The following is a 20,101-nucleotide window of genomic DNA, read 5'->3' on the forward strand; positions in this document are numbered from 1 at the left end:
TGGCGACTAGGGGCTTTTCACAGTAACTTCTTTGCAGTGTTAATGTAAACCTACTTGTGACAATAAAGATTATTATTATTAAATGGCCTCCATCAGCACTGTAACCATTCTATGTGCTTTTTATTCCCCATATGCCAACACTGCTTCATTGCATGAGATTTTGTTTCCGCATCTGCTACATTTACATTTTTTGAAGAATATTTTAACACACAGGGTGCAGTTTGAGAGCTGACATCGCAAATAAATGACCAAACTGCACTCAAATGCCAATTTAAAAAAAATTGCACCCAGTTCACCTTTAAGGGAAACTGACGTCCGATTGGCACCCGCTTGATCCAATCGGAAAGCCCGTGACGATCAATCCGCCAATACCCAATCAGCGACTCTCGGAGGCGGGTCCTCAGCCTCTGTGACGCAACACGCAGCAAGATGTGATTGGTTGTGTCCGGAAGCAGTGACGCCATTGGCCGATGGAGTAACGTTGTCATTTACGGTAGATTTAAAATCCATTTGGAGGCGGAAGTGGATGAACAGGGGCTGGTGTTGGCAGCATGGGGATGGATAGTGACTGGGTAAGAGAGGGAGACTGACCGTACTTAATACCACCAAGGGGGAAGGGGAGTCAGAGGCTTTGTACACCGAGAGTTAGGGTAAGATTGAAAGGGGCACTGTGTACTGTGAATTAGAGTGAATGTGAGAGAGAGATTCCCAGAGCCAGGATACTCGGAATTGGGGTGAGAGAAAGAGTGAGACTGGACCCTGTGTACTGGGAATTACTATTTGAGATAGAGAACGAATGAAAGAGTGATTTGACCCTGTCTATTAGGAGTGAGACAAAGACCAGGATTAGACCCCAGATATTAGGAGTGAGAGAGAGAGAGAGAGACTGGGATTAGACCCCAGATATTAGGAGTGAGTGAGAGAGAGACTGGGATTAGACCCTGGCTATTAGGAGTGAGTGAGAGAGAGAGACTGGGATTAGACCCCAGATATTAGGAGTGAGAGAGAGAGACTGGAATTAGACCACAGATATTAGGAGTGAGTGAGAGAGAGACTGGGATTAGACCCTGGCTATTAGGAGTGAGTGAGAGAGAGAGACTGTGATTAGACCACAGATATTGGGAGTGAGAGAGAGACTGGGATTAGACCCCAGATATTAGGAGTGAGTGAGAGAGAGAGACTGGGATTAGACCCCAGATATTAGGAGTGAGAGAGAGAGACTGGAATTAGACCACAGATATTAGGAGTGAGTGAGAGAGAGACTGGGATTAGACCCTGGCTATTAGGAGTGAGTGAGAGAGAGAGACTGTGATTAGACCACAGATATTGGGAGTGAGAGAGAGACTGGGATTAGACCCCAGATATTAGGAGTGAGTGAGAGAGAGAGACTGGGATTAGACCCCAGATATTAGGAGTGAGTGAGAGAGAGACTGGGATTAGACCCCAGATATTAGGAGTGAGTGAGAGAGAGACTGGGATTAGACCCTGGATATTAGGAGTGAGTGAGAGAGAGACTGGGATTAGACCCTGGATATTAGGAGTGAGAGAGAGAGAGACTGGGATTAGACCCTGGATATTAGGAGTGAGAGACCGAGAGACTGGGATTAGACCCTGGATATTAGGAGTGAGAGACAGAGAGACTGGGATTAGACCCTGGATATTAGGAGTGAGAGAAGGCATGGAATTAGACCCTGGATATTAGGAGTGAGAGAAGGCGTGGAATTAGACCCTGGATATTAGGAATGAGGAAGACTGGAATTAGACCCTGGATATTAGGAGTGAGAGAGAGACTGGGATTACACCCTGGATATTAGGAGTGAGAGAAACAAGAAAGAAAGATAGATTAAACCCTGCATACTGGGGGTGAGAGGGAGACTAGACTATATACTTGCAGTCAGGATGTTTGAGACAGAGAAACAGTAGATCCAGTTTACTGAGAGTTTGAAGGAGAGCGAGTGTCCTGTCTACTTGGAGTTGAGCTGAGAGAGAGAAAGAAAGAGAGCCCTGCTGCTGGCAGTTTCCATTGGAAAGGGAAAGACCAGACCTGATGTATTGGGAGTTAGACGAAGGCATAAATGAAACGTGTTCACTTGTAGGAATGGGTATGTGAGAAATAAAATAAAATAAATCCCTCCTTGAATTCAGTCATTGACAAATGGAAGCAACAGCATCTCTTTAAGAGAGTTCTTAAGTGCTGGTGGGTGCTATTTAGATGAATAGGCAATAACCCTGGACAATTCCAAGCTCTGCCAGCTAGACTTGGGTTTAGTGAATCATCGGTTTGGGGAAGCTATGCCATCTGTTTGACTGGTTCGAGCCAGAAAGAAATCCATGGATCTGTAACCTAAACGCAGCCTTGGTATTTGACAGCTTTCCCACTCAAATCTTAGAGGTAAGTGATCATACAGTGAGAATCCAACATTTGTGTGGTTTTAGTTTGACCACTTTTTGAAAAAGGAATGGACTGATTGTATTGGTATTGAGTGCATTGGAATATTGGTGTCTGGTTTTATGATGGGGGTTGCAGATTCAAATGGCCCCGTGCAACTGTTAGAGCTGTAGTCCACGCTCCACGTTTATTAAGTGTTTGTTTCAATCCTTCAAATACAGTGTTATTGGCGATTATCTGAACTATCTATATTTTGAACTGTTCTCATTTGTCTATGCCTTACTCTATGATTAGTTCATATGACTATCTGTATCCATACATTAATTACAGCTTGTCTGGTGAATATTCCACTCTAATCAGTTGGTGACCATGTGACAAGCCCAATGGTGCCTCTACAATTTTTAAATTAAATTATTTCTCCAGTTTTATCATCACTCTCCTGATGTGAGCACTTCCTGTTGACGTGCTGTTCCACCTGTGTTGTCCAGCATTTTACCCAAATTGCTGTTTTCGTAAGGGTATTTGACGTGGGTGGAAAGCACCTTGGCTGAGCTCAACCTTGGCTTCAATGCGATCTGCTCTTGCTGCATTTTCCATTGAAGGCCATTGGCTACTGTCCAGGAACCGTGATTAATTTGCATGTTTCTGATCCAGGGACAAATCTTCCTCCATCGCCTGATGCCTCCTAGTTGAGGTCTCGCAACCCAGCAGTTTGATCTCTCTTGCTCCGTTCCAAACTGGGTTTGGTTAACTTGCTATCCAGTTGTTTTTTATTTTGTCGGCCAGATTAGTGATCATTGAAAGTAGTCGTTTTAGATTTAGCCTAGGTTTTAACTTGTGATCACTGTTTTAAAATTAGTTGTTGCCCTTTTAGGACAGATATGGGGAATTTTCTTTCTTGACTAATTCAACTTTGGAATTCTGCCTCAGAAGGGTGGAGGTGAGTGGTGGGGGGGATGTCACTGAATATTTTTAAGGTGGAGGTAGATGGATCCTTAGGCAAGTGAATTATTGTAATGTGGAATTGGGAATACAAAGTGATCAGTCGTAATCTTAATGAATGGTGGAGCAGGCTCGGGGGGCTGAATGGCCTACATCTCCTATTTCGATTGTTTGGTTTTAAACAAAGTTACCTCAGTATCTAATGACCCTGTAACAACCTTGTCTGCTTGTGTATGACTGCTGTACATGAAGTTACTTTTGCTGTGCCAATAGTGCACTGTTCTCTTGTCCTGGCAGTACTTCACATATGTGAATGCACCAATGGTATTGCATGTTGTAGAAGCTGGAATGGATAGTACAAGCGAGCCCTTGAGATAAAGTGCGTTGTCGAAAGAGTCAAAACTCGTAACAGTCATGGGTTCAAAGTGGTGGCCACATTGCACCTTATGAAGGCGTACAAATGTGGGATGCTGCATTTTTTGCTGTCACTACACAGGAGTCCTACTTTTACTCCACATCTCATACCAGGATCTTGTGTTTTCATGTTACATTTATACTCCTAGTTATAAAAAATATGAACAACCAGCCATTCCGACTCCCGTGTAGCTGAAGCCAGCAATTGATCCATCTCCGGAGAACCAGTTGGCTGCTGCTCCACGCAGATACCAGAATAAAATAAACAAACTGGGATCGGAAAACGCAGAGGAATATTTGTGGATATGGTGGATTGGTTCTGGAGTTAATCGGTCAGTCATTACAGCACAGAAGGAGGCCATGCTGCCCATAGAGACCATGCTGGTTTCATGCCGTGCAATCAGTCTTTTAAAACATTTAAAAAAAATTAATTCTATTAAGCCATATAAATTTTTAGATTGGGGTTAACTGAGGCAGCACGGTGGCGCAGTGGGTTCGCACTGCTGTCTCATGGCGCCGAGGTCCCAGGTTCGATCCCAGCTCTGGGTCACTGTCCGTGTGGAGTTTGCACATTCTCCCCGTGTTTCACCCCCACAACCCAAAGATGTGCAGGTTAGGTGGATTGGTCACGCTAAATTGCCCCTTAATTGGGGGAAAAAATAATTGGGTACTCTAAATTTATTTTAAAATAGATTGGGGTTAACTGAGATATGTGAAACCCAGCCAAAGAACAGATCCAGGGTGTTAGGAATGGGTTAAGAGACATTCCAATTACCTGTCAAATTGATAAGTATCCAATAATTGACACTGATATGTAAAGGGGTTGCAGGTGGCACTTCTGGTGTGTGGTGATCGAGTTCTGTATAGAGTGCGTTAAAGGAAAATAAAGGTGTTTTGGGAAAGGAGCAGAACTCTTGACTCTTTACTCAACCAGAAGCTAACACAGGGAAGGGTAGCATGTTGTCCAGAATGATCAACTATTCTGACTTGGTTGAAGTAGCTCATCATGCGATGACTGTGGGTGAACATGGACAGACACCTCCCTTTCTGATGTTGTAATTTGGAATGCTCTAGGGACAGTTGGGAATTGCACCTTGAACCCCCAACCTCATCCCCACTTACTACTACTTTCAGTTAACCACATTGATTAACCTGTGCTTTGCAGGACTGAACATTATTGTATGCGGCTTGCATGTTTTACAGAATCTCTTTAAAGGGTGATACATGTCTACAGTCACATCCCAGGAAACTTTGGGTGAATCCATCTCTTAGAGGAGCGGGCTTCATAAAACCTTATCTTTTTACATTTTCTTGGTAGCATGGAATGAATATTGCTGATCAGAGAGACGGGTTTCAGAATCTTTTCATCTTGCACTCATCAGATCAAACTCAAGAGTTTGCAATTTGGCAATCAAAACAATTTGTGCAATCACAACAATTTCTAACACGAGAAAATTAGCACCCTTTCTCCTATGGTATAAGTTGTTGTCATCGTCTGAAATTTGGCATTCTTTTGTCCTAATGAGTGCAAGGTTAAATGTTTTGCCAGCATGTCTCTCTTCAACAATATTCCAAGTTTGATATTTTATTTTCCAAGCGATCATTTCTTTCTCTGGTAGAAACCTATTGATGCTAGTAAAGCATCCCCACCACCCGTGAATGAATTGTATCACTGAGATCAATGAAACTTTGCCTCACCACCTTTTCTTTTTCCTCCCCCAGGTTATCGGAATCTGTATTGCAATGATGGAAGAATGTGAAGATATTTCCATGGCTCTCAGTCCTGACTTCTGTCCAAGTTTCCGACTATGTTCCAAGAAGTTATTGTCTGTGATCCAAGACTCCAACTCTTCCATGTCCTTCTCTCCTGAGCCCATAACCTCGCCTAATTGTGCGCTCAACATGAGTGCTTTGAGCTCTTGTGATGGGTAAGCAAGTGGTGTGAGGGATGTACTTTCTCTTCTGACATGTCAACACACTATGATGGAGTCGTGAGGGAAGACATTGATTGTTTCATTCCACTTTGGTATATGTGTGAAGTCCGGGAGGGGGGTGATGGGCAGGGGGGGGGGGGGGGGGGGGAAGGGGGAAGGGGAAGGGGAAGGGGAAGGGGGAAGAGAGAGGAGTGGAGTGAGAAAGAGATGGGGAGCCGGATGATATCTCTTAGAATCTGCAGCACACTCTGCCAGTTGAATTAGAATTTTTGGCAGGTCTAGGATATAAATGGAATAGCCATGGAGGTCTACCGCACAGAAAAGTCCCTTTGGTCCATCGCGTCTGTGCCAGTCAAAAACCGACCACCTAACTATTCTAATCCCATTTTCTAGCACTGGGCCATAGCCTTGTATGCCCTGGCATCACAAATGCACATCTAAATACTTCTTAAATGTAATGAGGGTCACTGCCTCCATTACCCTTTCAGGCAGTGAGGTCTAGACTCTCAGCATCACTGCCTAAAAGGGTGGTGTTAGCTTCTGGCTGCTGTTGACCCTCATAACATTTAAGAAGTATTTAGATGTGCACTTGTGATGCCAGGCCTGTAGTTTCCTGGTTTATCCCTTCATCCCTTCTTGAATAATGGTACCACATTGACTATCCTCCAGTCCTCTGGCACCTCTCCTGTAGCCAGAGAGGATTTGAAGATTATTTCCAGCCCCTACTATTTCTTCCCTTGACTCACTCAACAGCCTAGGATACAAAATGTTCATTTCAAAACCTACCTACATCCTCCGGCTCTTCACACAAATTACCACTGTGGTCCTTAATCGGCCCTACTCTTTCCTGAGTCATCCTTTTACCCTTAATGTACTTGTAAAACAACTTGGGATTTTCCTTTTTATTTTACCTGCCAGTATCTTTCATGTCTCCTAATGTCCTTAAGTTCCCTTTTGCACACACTATAAGCCTCTAGGGCTTCTGCTGTTTTGAGCCCTTGATATCTGCCATAAGCCTCCCATTTTCTCCTCGCCCAATTCTGTAAACCCCTCAATATCCAGGGTAAACTGGATTGGTTGAACCCACCCTTTTTCTTGATTGGAATATGTTGACCTGTACTCTGCCTATTTATTTCTTGAATGCGTCCCACTGTTCTGTCACAGATTTACTTAAAAGTGTCTGGTCCCAGTCCACTCTGACCAAACTATATCTGATTTTATTCAAAGAGGCCTCGCCTCAGTTTCGAACTTTGGTCTCAGGCCCATCTTTGTCCTTTTCCTTTTTTTTTTTTATAAATGTTTTATTGAAAATTTTTTCCCAAACAACAATTTTTCCCCTCTTACAAAGCAAACGCAACAATAACAATACAGAAATTTTAAACAATACACAAGTAACAAAACCCCTTTATCTTTGACCTAAACTTAAACTAAACCCCCCCTCCCCCCCCCCCCCCCCCCTCCCCCTGGGTTGCTGCTGCTGGTCATCTGTCTTCCCTCTAACGTTCCCCTAGGTAGTCGAGAAATGGCTGCCACTGCCTGGTGAACCCTTGAGCCGATCCTCTCAGGGCAAACTTTATCTGCTCCAGTTTAATGAACCCCGCCATATCATTTACCCAGGCCTCCAGTCCGGGGGGTTTCGCCTCCTTCCACATGAGTAGGATCCTGCGCCGGGCTACTAGGGACGCAAAGGCCACAACGTCGGCCTCTTTCGCCTCCTGCACTCCCGGCTCTTCCGCAACTCCAAATAGAGCTAACCCCCAGCCTGGTTTGACCCGGGCCTTCACCACCCGCGAAATCACTCCCGTCACTCCCTTCCAATACCCTTCCAGTGCCGGGCATGCCCAAAACATATGTGCGTGGTTTGCCGGGCTCCCGCCACACCTCCCACATTTGTCCTCCACTCCAAAGAACCTGCTCAATCTTGCTCCCGTTATGTGTGCTCTATGTAGCACCTTAAATTGAATCAGGCTAAGCCTGGCGCATGAGGAAGAGGAATTTACCCTGCTTAGGGCATCAGCCCACATACCCTCCTCTATCTCCTCCCCTAGTTCTTCTTCCCACTTTCCTTTTAGTTCGCCCACCGACTCCTCCCCCTCTTCCCTCATCTCTCGGTAAATCTCTGACACCTTGCCCTCTCCGACCCACACCCCTGAAAGCACCCTGTCCTGTATCCCCTGTGTCGGGAGCAATGGAAATTCCCTCACCTGTTGTCTAGTAAATGCCCTCACCTGCATATATCTCAAGAAATTTCCCCGGGGCAACTTATACTTTTCCTCCAATGCTCCCAAGCTCGCAAAAGTCCCATCTATAAATAAATCTCCCACCCTCCTAATTCCCAACTGGAACCAGCTCTGAAATCCTCCATCCATTCTTCCTGGGGCGAACCTATGGTTGTTCCTGATTGGGGACCCCACCAGGGCTCCCCGCACCCCTCTCTGTCGCCTCCACTGTCCCCAGATATTCAATGTTGCCGCCACCACCGGGTTCGTGGTAAACTTTTTAGGTGAGATCGGTAGCGGCGCCGTCACCAGCGCCTCTAAACTCGTCCCTTTACAGGACTTTCTCTCCAGTCTTTCCCACGCCGCTCCCTCACCCTCCATCATCCATTTACGTATCATTGCCACATTGGCGGCCCAATAGTAATCGCCCAAGTTCGGTAGTGCCAATCCTCCTCTGTCCCTACTACGCTGAAGGAACCCCCTCCTTACTCTCGGAACTTTCCCTGCCCACACGAAGCTCGTGATGCTCCTGTCTATTTTATTAAAAAAGGTCTTAGTGATTAGTATAGGGAGACATTGAAATACAAATAAGAACCTCGGGAGGACCATCATCTTAATTGCTTGCACCCTGCCCGCCAGCGATAGAGGCTGCATGTCCCACCTCTTGAGGTCCTCCTCCATTTGTTCTACCAACCGTGTCAGATTAAGTCTGTGCAAGGTTCCCCAGCTCCTAGCGATCTGAATCCCCAGGTATCGGAAGTTTCTTTCCACTTTCCTTAGAGGCAAGCCTTCTATCTCTCTACTCTGGTCCCCTGGATGTATCACAAATAATTCACTCTTTCCCATGTTTAGCCTATACCCCGAGAAATCCCCGAACCCCCTCAAAATTCGCATAACCTCTATCATTCCCCCCGCTGGGTCCGACACGTATAACAATAGGTCATCCGCATATAACGAGACTCGGTGTTCTTCTCCCCCTCTAATCACCCCTCTCCATTTCCTGGAGTCTCTCAACGCCATGGCCAGAGGTTCAATTGCCAACGCGAACAACAATGGAGACAGCGGGCATCCCTGTCTTGTTCCCCTATATAGTCGGAAATACTCCGATCTATGTCGACCTGTAACTACGCTTGCCGTTGGAGCCCCATAAAGAAGTCTAACCCAGCTAATAAACCCGTTCCCAAACCCAAACCTCCTTAACACTTCCCATAAATACTCCCACTCCACCCTATCAAATGCCTTCTCTGCGTCCATTGCCGCCACTATCTCTGCCTCCCCCTCCACTGGGGGCATCATTATCACCCCTAATAGTCGTCGCACGTTAACATTCAGTTGTCTCCCTTTTACGAACCCTGTCTGATCTTCGTGCACCACCCCCGGGACACAGTCCTCTATCCTCGATGCCAGCACCTTTGCCAACAATTTGGCGTCCACGTTCAACAATGAAATGGGTCTATAGGACCCGCACTGCAACGGATCTTTATCCCTCTTCAAAATTAACGATATCGTCGCCTCCGACATCGTCGGGGGTAGAGTCCCCCCTTTCCTGGCCTCATTGAACGTCCTCACCATCAACGGGGCCAACAAGTCCACATATTTTCTGTAATACTCCACCGGGAACCCGTCTGGTCCTGGGGCCTTCCCTGCTTGCATGCTTCCCAGTCCCTTAATAACCTCGTCCACCCCAATCGGTGCCCCCAGGCCTACCACCCCCCGCTCCTCCACTTTCGGGAACCTCAATTGGTCCAGGAACTGCCGCATCCCCTCCTCTCCCTCTGGGGGTTGAGACCTATACAGTTCCTCATAGAAGGTCTTGAACACCTCATTTATCTTTCCTGCCCTTCGCACCGTGTCTCCCCTTTCGTCTCTAATTCCTCCTATTTCCCTCGCTGCTGCCCTCTTTCGCAATTGATGAGCCAACAGGCGACTCGCCTTTTCCCCATATTCATACCTCCTCCCCTGTGCCTTCCTCCACAGTACCTCCGCCTTTCTGGTGGTCAGAAGGTCAAATTCCGTCTGGAGTCGTCTCCTCTCCCTGTACAATTCCTCCTCCGGGGTCTCTGCAAATTCCCTATCCACCCTTAAAATCTCCCCCAGTAATCTTTCCCTTTCCTTGGCCTCTGTTTTCCTTTTGTGGGCCCCAATGGAGATCAGCTCTCCTCTGACCACCGCTTTTAGTGCTTCCCATACCACTCCCACAGGGACCTCGCCGTCGTCATTGACCTCCAGGTATCTCTCAATACACCCCCGCACTCTTGCACACACTCCCTCATCCGCCATCAGTCCCACATCTAATCGCCAGAGTGTTCTCTGCTCCCTTTCCTCTCCTAATTCCAGGTCCACCCAATGTGGGGCATGATCCGAAACCGCTATGGCTGAGTACTCAGCTTCTTCCACCCTAGAGATCAACGACCTTCCCAAAACAAAAAAATCTATCCGGGAGTACACTTTATGGACATGGGAGAAGAAGGAATACTCCCTAGCCCTAGGTCTAAGAAATCGCCATGGATCCACTCCCCCCATTTGGTCCATAAACCCCTTAAGTACCTTGGCCGCTGCCGGCCTTCTTCCGGTCCTTGAGCTGGATCTATCTAGCCCCGGGTCCAGCACCGTATTAAAGTCCCCTCCTAAAATCAAGTTTCCTACCTCCAGGTCCGGTATACGCCCCAGCATCCGTCTCATAAATCCCGCATCGTCCCAGTTTGGGGCATACACGTTAACCAACACGACCTCCATTCCCTCCAGCCTGCCACTCACCATTACATATCTACCTCCGCTATCTGCTACGATGTTCTTTGCTTCAAATGCGACCTGTTTCCCCACCAAAATGGCCACCCCTCTATTCTTTGCGTCCAGTCCTGAGTGGAACACCTGTCCCACCCATCCTTTCCTTAGCCTAACTTGGTCCGCCACCTTTAGGTGCGTCTCTTGGAGCATAACCACGTCTGCCCTTAGTCCTTTCAAATGCGCGAGCACCCGGGCCCTTTTTATCGGTCCGTTCAGGCCTCTCACGTTCCACGTGATCAGCCTCACTAGGGGGCTACCTGCCCCCCTCCCGTGTCGACTAGCCATTACCTTCTCTAGGCCAGTCCCATATCCCGCCTCCGCGCTCCCGCTCGCTCCCCCAGCGTCGCACACCATCCCCGCCCACCCACTCTTTAGCCATTTCCTTTTGGATTTCCGCAGCAGCAACCCAGTTGTCCCCCCCCCCCCCCTTCTCCCTCCCTCCTCCCCTCCCCGCTAGATCTCTTTCTAGCTTGATTGCTCCCCCCATATTACTTCCGTAAGTCAGCTGACTTCAACTGACCCCGGCTACTCCTGCTCACTCCTCGACCTCCCCATGTGGGGAACTCCCATCCGCCTTGCGCCTGTCTTCCCGCCTTATTCTTTCTGGTGCGGGAACATCCCTTTACCTGACCCGCCTCTTATGGCGCAGCTCCCTTTCCCCTCCCCCTCCCCTTCCCCATTCTCCAACTATGTCCCGTCTTTCCCCCCTCACCGGCGCCCACATTTCCCCAATGTCTCCCCCCTTCCCTGTTTACTTCTCAATTAACTTCCACCGTAACATTAACAATAACATTTCCTGCAGCATCAGTCCCTCAGTTCCGATCCAATTTCTCTTCTTTGATGAAGGTCCATGCTTCCTCCGCCGTCTCGAAATAATGGTGTCTCTCCTGATACGTGACCCATAGTCTTGCCGGCTGCAGCATCCCGAACTTCACCTTCCTTTTATGCAACACCTCTTTGGCTCGGTTGAAGCTCGCCCTCCTTCTCGCCACCTCCGCACTCCAATCCTGCTTTACCCGTACCACTGCATTCTCCCATCTGCTACTCCGCACCTTTTTAGCCCATCTCAGGACCTCTTCTCTATCCTTAAGGCGGTAAAATCGCACGATTATCGCCCTGGGTGGTTCTCCCGCTTTTGGTCTTCTCGCCGGAATCCGATTTGCCCACTCCACCTCCAAGGGGCCCGTAGGGGCCTCAGCACCCATCAGTGAGCTCAGCATCGTACTTGCGTACGCTCCACAGTCCACTCCTTCCACACCCTCAGGGAGACCCAGTATCCGAAGGTTCTTCCTTCGCGCTCCATTTTCTAGGGCTTCGATCCTTTCAGTACACTTTTTATGAAGTGCCTCGTGCGTCTGTGTCTTAACCGCCAGGCCCAGGATCTCGTCCTCAATATCTGTCACCTTCTGCTCCACCACACGGAGCTCTGTCTCCTGGGTCTTTAATGTCTCCTTGAGCCCCTCAATTGCCTGTAGCAACGGGGTCAGCACCTCCCTCTTCAGCAGCTCCACGCACCGTCTCACAATTTCATGCTCAGGCCCCCATGTCGCCTGCGCTTTCTCCGCCGCCATCTTGTACTTCTCTCTTTCTGACCCTTTGGTCGACGATTCCTCGCGCTGCAGCCGCCGCCGCCGGTTTTTTCCTCCTTCGTTTGGGGGGGACTCCCTTCTCACACGCCCCACACCGGGTTGCGTCGTCGAAAAATTCCCCGTTGAGGCTCTTAAAAGAGCCCGAAGGTCCGTCGGAGCTGGAGCCGCCGAAGCGTGCGGCTAGCTAGGCATCACCGCAACCGGAAGTCCCTTCAGTGGCCTTGATGAGGTCTTTTCACAGTTGTTCCCTCTGCTGCTAGAATTCACCTTTGATACAGGCCCTCAGGTCAGCTTGCAGCTTTAAGCTTGCCCTTCCCCCGCCTGCATGCTGGAAGAGGCCCTGTTTATCCTGTAGTTGCAGCCAAATCTTTCACTGTTTCTGCGTGTGTCTGGCAACCAAGAGACATACCCTTCCTGGGGGACACTGTCGGGGGAATATCGCCGCCTTCTTCCCACACCGGGAAATGTCAAACAAATGCCGTGGGGGCCCTGTAAAAGAGCCCAAAAGTCCGTTCCAAGCAGGAGCTGCCGAATATGCGACCTAGCTCTGCATAGCCGCACCCGGAAGTCATCTTTGTCCTTTTCCATTACAATCTTGAATCGCTGTCTGCAAAATGCTCCCCCACTGATATTTCGACCACTTGCCTGGCTTTGTTACTCAAGTCCAGGACCAACCCCTCTCTTATAGAATCTTCTACATACTGACTTGAAAAGTTCTCTTAGATGCATTTTTAAGAATTCCATTCCCTCCAAACCGTTTACACTATGGCTACCCCAGTTAATGTTGGGGAAGTTGAAATCCCCCACTATCACTACCCTATTACTTCTGTTGCTCTTTTATCTTTATTAATATTAACCACAAGATGCGAGTATGTGCGGGCAGCACGGTAGCACTGTGGCTACACCGCGCCAGGGTCCCAGGTTCGATTCCCCGCTGAGTCACTGTCTGTGCGGAGTCTGCACTTTCTCCCCGTGTCTGCGTGGGTTTCCTCCGGGTGCTCCGGTTTCCTCCCACAGTCCAAAGATGTGCAGGTTAGGTGGATTGGCCAAGATAAATTGCCCTTAATGACCAAAAAGGTTAGGAGGGGTTATTGGGTTAAGGGGATAGGGTGGAAGTGAGGACAAACCGATATCGTGGTACATAAGTGGGTTGGTGCAGACTCGATGGGCCGAATGGCCTGCTTCTGCACTGTATGTTTTATGTTCTGTGTACTGGACAAATGACCATACAACCAGTATATTAGTTCAATTATTGTCTATGATTAAACATAGGCTTGGTTCTATATGTAATAATCTACGCGCTACTACACCTGAAACTATACCTAACAGCTTAACTGACCTTTACTTAACTTTCAAGTGACTGGCTCTGTGCAGGTTAGATAAGGCCTTTATCTGGCTCCCCACATGTGGCAGCTGGAAGTTGACAGGTGAGCCTGGGCTGCGGCTCGCCCTTCTGGTAGCGATCGTGGTTCCTCGAACTTGGCTGATCGATGTGCTACAGTGGTGGGGCAGAGGCCAGCCCCAAAAGAGACAGAAATCATGGCTGCATTGTCTTTTAGCTGGCTTGAGTTTTCCCCACCCCTTTTGTGGGAGGTTTCTGGGTCACTGTCAATCAATTCCTCAGGGCTCCACCCTTTGATCACATCCAGTCAGGGGCTGCCACATCACTTTTGGGGTGGGCACTCAGTGGCCAATCCTGGGAGGGCTTCGCGCAGGAGCTCAGTGCCGCCTAGTTTGGAAGATGATGCGATGGACCTGATGGTCCCATTGTTACTTTAATCACCTTGAATGGTGCATTTGCAAGTGTGAATTCCTAACTTACTTCTGGGCTGTCGTTTGCAAAGATACATGCTGCAGTTTGTCTGTGTCCCAAACCTGACCACAATTCCCATCATTCTTTGTGGGTGGCCATTTTAGATGGCCACACTTCCCTGAAATTTGTCTACATAGCTGCTCTTCTATTTCTCTCGGACTGTTAGGTGGTCTGTAGAACAATCCCCGCAATGTGGTTGCTCCTTTTTGGTTTTTAAGTTCTCCATTTATGGCTTTGGTTGAAGAGCCTTCTAAGATGTCATCCCTCCTGTAATTGATTCCCTGATCAAAATTACCACACTCTCCTCTCTTTTACCTCCGTGCCTATCTTGTCTGAAGATCCTGTAGCTTGGAACATTGAGTTACCAATCCTGCCCCCCTCTCAACCATGTCTTAGTGACAGCAATGACGACATCATATGCCCATATTTAAAAAAAAAAAAGATTTGGAATACCCAATTAATTTTTTTCCAATTAAGGGACAATTTAGCGTGTCCAACCCACCTACCCTGTACATCTTTGTGTTCTGGAGGCGAAACCCATGCAAACACAGGGAGAATGTGCAAACTCCACACGGACAGAGACTCAAAGCTGGGATCAAACCTGGGACCTCAGCGCCGTGAGGCAGCAATGCTAACCACTGCGCCATCATGCTGCCCCTGATGCCAATGTATTAATTTGTGCCCTCAATTCATCTGCCTTTTTTGTCAGACTCCTTGCATTAAAATAAATACCATCCAATCTTGTCAAACTCCCTTGTGACTTAACTTGGCTGGACATTCTATACCTTCCTGACTCACTAGATGTCTCTTCTAATTTTGGCCATGCATCTATCCCTGCTGAACTTTCTCTCAGGATCACACCCCCCTGCCAAGTTAGTTTAAACCCTCCCTAACAGTACTAGCAAAGACACTGGTCCCATTTTGGGTTCAGGAATAAACCATCCGCCTTGTACAGGTCCCACAATCCCCAGAAATAGTCCCAATGTCTCAGAAATCTAACGCCCTCCCTCCTGCACCATCTCTCCAGCCACGCATTCATCCCGTCTAACCCGCTATTTCTATACTCACTAGCATATGGCACTGGAAGGAATCCAGAGATTACTACCTTCAGGGTCCTGTTTTTCAGTTTATTGCGTGGCTCCTTAAATTCTACCTTCTGGACCTGATTCCTTTTTCTGCCTCTATCATTGGTACCAGTGTGTACCACAATATCTGTCTGTTTGCCCTCCCCCTCAGTATGCCCTGCAACCATTCAGTGACATTCCTGACTCTGGTACCAGGGAGGCAACATACCATCCTGGAGCCTCTTTTGCAGCCACAGAAGCACCTGTCTGTTCCCCTTGCAATTGAATCCCCTACCACTACAGCCCTGCCGTTCTTCCTCCTCCCCTCTTGTGCAGCACATTCACCCATGATGTCCTGAAGTTGGTTGTCACTGCGTTCCCCTACACAGTCACCTCCCCCAACAGTATCAAAAATGGTATCATCGTATCATAGAATTTACAGCGCTGAAGCAGGCCATTCGGCTCATTGTTCTGCACCGGCCCTTGGAAAGAGCACCCTACCCAAGCCAATACCACCACCCTATCCCCGTAACCCAGTAACCCCATTTAACCTTTTTGGACATTAAGAGGCAATTTAGCATGGCCAATCCACCTAACCTGCACATCTTTGGACTGTGGGAGGAAACCGGAGCACCCGGAGGAAACCCACGAAAACACGGGGAGAACGTGCAGACTCCGCACAGCCAGTGACCCAAGCCGGGAATCAAACTGGGACCCTGGAGCTGTCCAGCAACTGTGCTAACCACTATGCTACCGTGCTGCCCATGGTATCTAATGGAAAGGAGGAATGGCCACAGGAAACTCCTGCAGAACCTGCCTTCGCCTGCTCTGCCTGGTGGTCACCCATGCCTGTTCAATCCTTGCCTGTGGTGTGACCACCTCACTGAATGCGCTAACCACGACTTGTTCAGTATATGGATGCTCCACAGCGAATCCACCCTCCGCTCCAGCTCCAAGATGCGGTTAGCCAGTAGCTGCAGTTGTGGACACTTCTGGCACATGTGGTCACCAGGGACAACTGAAGCTTCTCTGATTTGCCACATAGGAGGAACATATCTCCGGTGTGAGATCTCCTGCCGTGACTATCCTTGAGCCCTTTGTTTACACCTATATTAACAGAAAATGAAGATCTATAAAAACACTATTTACTTACTTCCCTTGCAATAACTTTACTTCCCATACCCTACTTTGTTTACTTATATTAGTTTATTATAATGACCCTGACTTTCACTTATTGTACTGTTTCTCAGTTAATCCCCTCTTTCCGTCGCTGCTCTGCGATCCTGGTCCTGTTATTTAAATGGTCATCGCTCTGCCGGTCCCGTTCTTTCAGCGGTCGCCGCTCTGCCGGTCCCAGTATTTAAACTGAATGATGGTGGATGCTTTGTGTAACTTCCCAGCACCGGGCCAAAGTTCCCGATCTGCTGGAGCTGTTGAAATCGGAGAAATGTTATATGGAAGATTAAAGTGGGAATGGTGCTTTCCATGGATTGCTGATTTTCCCCTTGCAGGGCCCAGCTGGGGAAAGGTGATATGGAAGACCATGACTGACGTGGAGACAGGAATGTGTAATGACCATTATTGCTCTGTTCATATCCTTATTTTCAGAGCTCCATGTGGCTATGGTGACGAAAACACTGGGAGAACGTGCAGACTGTGCTAACCACTATGCTACCGTGCTGCCCACGGTATCTGATAGAAAGGAGGAATGGCCACAGGAAACTCCTGCAGAATCTGCCTTCGCCTGCTCTGCCTGGTGGTCACCCATGCCTGTTCAATCCTTGCCTGTGGTGTGACCACCTCACTGAATGTGCTAACCACGACTTGTTCAGTATATGGATGCTCCACAGCAAATCCACCCTCCGAATTCCCCTCTTTAATGTTTTCCCATTCTGTGCCCTGGCTTGACCTTTGCTATTTTGATTTCAATCAGCTGTGTGGTGATCGAGGTGACGGTTCTGAACATAGAACCCCTACAGTGCAGAAGGAGGCCATTCGACCCATCGAGTCTTCACTGACCTTTTCAAATGAGCATTCCACCCATGTCCACCCGCAACATCCCTGCAACCCCATAACCTAACCTGCACAACCCTGGAAACTTGAGGGGCAATTTGTCATGGACAATCCACCTACCCCATACATCTTTGGACTGTGGGAGGAAACCCATGCAGACATGGGGAGAACGTACAAACTCCCCCTACCACACCAGTAACCAAAGTTTCAGTACTGAATCCTCAATTCTGGAAATCTCTTCCTAAAGCGCGGGTTGTAAACATCTATAACTCTTGGTCTTGCTCTCTTTGTCTTCGGAAGCCTCCTCAAAAGTTCCTTCATGAAATGAGCTGCAGCTCACTTGCTGTAACTTCCCCCTCACTTCCTTTTTAAAAAAATTAATTAATTTTAGAGTACCCAAATATTTCTTTTTCTAATTAAGGGGCAATTTAGTGTGGCCAATCAACCTAACCAGCACATCTTTGGGTTGTGGGGGCAAAACCCATGCAGACACGGGGAGAATGTGCAAACTCCGCACAGACAGGGGCCGGGATTGTACCAGGATCCTCAGTGTCGTGGGGCAGCTGTGCTAGCCACTGCTCCACCGTGCCGCCCTTCCCTCTCTCTTCCTGCCTGATGTCAAGTGCTCTTCCTGTAAGGAGTTCTGGGGACTTGGGTTAAGTGCAAGATGCTAGATAAATGTAACTTGTGTTTTTGTTGCACAGGTTATACCTATTGATTGTTAGACAGCCGGCCACTGCAGCTTCATACTGAAGTGGTTTGATAATTGAATTGGAGCATCTCCCACTGAAGGATGCATACTGGTTCAAGGCCAACAGTTAATGCACTGATTTTAATACCATAAGAATGGTATTGAAGAAAAGAGAAAGAGGGAGCTTAGTGCAGTTGACTGGCAGAAGGATTGTGTTTTGAGATGAATAAATAGCACTGAAGATTGGACTATTTAATTTAAACTGTGTAATTGAATTTCCTGAAGACAAGGACATTTATGAAGTGCGCTTCAAAATTGCCCAGCTGTTAGCAGTCCTCTGGGACTGCTTTAATGAACAAAAACTGACAAATAAATGTTATTACATTCCTGGCGGGAGCTCTGTTGGTTAGAGGAGTTATTTTTTTTAACACAAAATTGTACATGACTGAGGGGCATACCTGTCAGGAGGTGAGAAAATGGAAGATTCAATTAGCATCAAATTCCAAGTGAGCCCGTCTCAGTTGGGCACCTTCTGAGTAATATTACTTTAGGCCTAGTTCAGGATTAGCTTCTGTTTTGGAGAATCCTTATTGAAATGTGGGCATTTGCGTGGTTTGGTACCTGGCACACTTTGGTGCCTGGAGGTGACTGGTAGAAATGTTAAAAAGAAGAATATGTTTTAAGTGGAAGGCTGAGGAGAATAATGACAGAAGGCGTTTGGAAAAGAGGTTGCAGCGTTTGTGTGGCCTGCTTGTATTGGAGAAACGCAACCGGTAATGACGGCAGCTTTCTAGTGAAAGAAAGAAAAGCTTTGGAACAAGAGATATTATACCAGGCTTTTAAAAGGGCGAATAATTTTGCACAAGGATTCTAGCAACCAAGGTTAGAAAATTATCTGCAGACTTTTTACTGAAAGCTCAGCAATAGATAAACTTAAAAATCAGGTTCTTTTGAATTGGATAGAGACTGATATCTGAGAAAATTAAAGATTGATTAACTTCCCCTCAGGCTGAAATAAAAGTCCCCCAGACGCTGCATTTTTTTTTTTTAAAAAGGAAAAGTTGTGAGCAGATGGGTGAAATTTAGGGATAGTATGACAATCTGGAATTAATGTTCCAGATGTGAAACACTGGTTTTGGGGAGTGGGCAGAAATATCCAGTGTTGGAAAGAATTGTTTTCCACTCTAGTCAGAAGGATTCAAGATTGTGAAGGTGTGGTTTAAAGACATTTCTCACTCTGCAGTAAATTGGTAAGAAGTAAATAGTTTTTGTCAATGAGGGGAGATCCGTTTGGAAAAAGTTGAACTTTGGTGCAGCAATTTATAATAATCTTTTAGTGTCACAAGTAGGCTTACATCAACACTGCAATGTTTAGAATATGTTACAGCAAAATGGCATTGGTTTTGTTCCCTGTTTTGTGGTTCAATTGCCTGTAGCCAAAAGCTTCCAAAGATGAGATGCTCTGTCATCTTTTATGAGCGAGAATTAAAAATTGACAGTGATGGTCAAAAACATAACCGCAAAGTTATCGTACGAATTGTAGCTAAATGACATTTGTTCTCTTTCAGCGAGACTCCAAGACGTTGCCTGGACATGTCAAATCTGAGTAATGGAGGGGAACCGTCTGCATCCCCAGAGTTTATAGGCAGGGGTCAGTACTATTTTTCTTCAACTTTATTGTTCCTCATGCAAAATTCCAAAGCGCATGTTTCCTGGGGCTATAATTATCTCTTTGGAATGTTATGGGCGAGGCTTTTCAGAACCCCAAAATGTATCCTGGAGTTCAACCAACCTCTCCCTTTCATGGATTTGTTGCTTTTCCGAGCACATGGTTTTTCCCTAGGTGTGGGATTACAATTCTGGACACGTGGGTTTTTAAACACAAAACACTGTTTATTCCATGAACTCAACTTGACATCTTAAATAAACATTGGATCTCTTAACGCCCCTTACTTCAAAGATAACTCAGAAAATATTGCAACAGTAAATAATTCCTTAATGTTCCTTCAAACTTCCAAGAGACTTAACACCTTTAAACAGTATCACATCAGGTTAAAGGATATATATATTTTCTGTAGAATGGCAGAGACTGTCGCAAATTGGCTTTCTACTTTTAAACTGCTCTCAGCAAAACCAGCCAGTCACTTTTTAGCTGCTCTCAGCAAAACCAAACTGCAAAACTTGCAGCTCTCTGGAAACACACAGACACTGCTTTTAAACTGAAACTAAAAACCTGCAAAATGGCT

At 47.2% G+C, this 20,101-nt stretch overlaps 1 protein-coding gene across 2 annotated transcripts in view; it reads left to right on the top strand.

Annotated features, from left to right (window-relative positions):
• LOC140426792 (M-phase inducer phosphatase 1-B-like) overlaps nt 1-20,101 on the top strand; it is an 81,312-nt gene that overhangs the window by 16,014 nt on the left and 45,197 nt on the right. Inside the window, exons 1-3 of one of the 2 annotated variants that reach the window (XM_072511970.1) lie at nt 507-2,392; nt 5,468-5,673; nt 19,424-19,506. In XM_072511970.1, coding sequence (XP_072368071.1) covers nt 5,489-5,673; nt 19,424-19,506 — 268 coding nt within the window. In that variant the 5' untranslated portion in view covers nt 507-2,392; nt 5,468-5,488. Of the gene's footprint in view, nt 1-506; nt 2,393-5,467; nt 5,674-19,423; nt 19,507-20,101 lie in introns of those variants that run through there. The other variant, XM_072511971.1, reaches the window with a different exon arrangement.

This window comes from Scyliorhinus torazame, chromosome 7 (assembly GCF_047496885.1).
Source record: "Scyliorhinus torazame isolate Kashiwa2021f chromosome 7, sScyTor2.1, whole genome shotgun sequence".
NCBI classification, from domain to species: domain Eukaryota; kingdom Metazoa; phylum Chordata; class Chondrichthyes; order Carcharhiniformes; family Scyliorhinidae; genus Scyliorhinus; species Scyliorhinus torazame.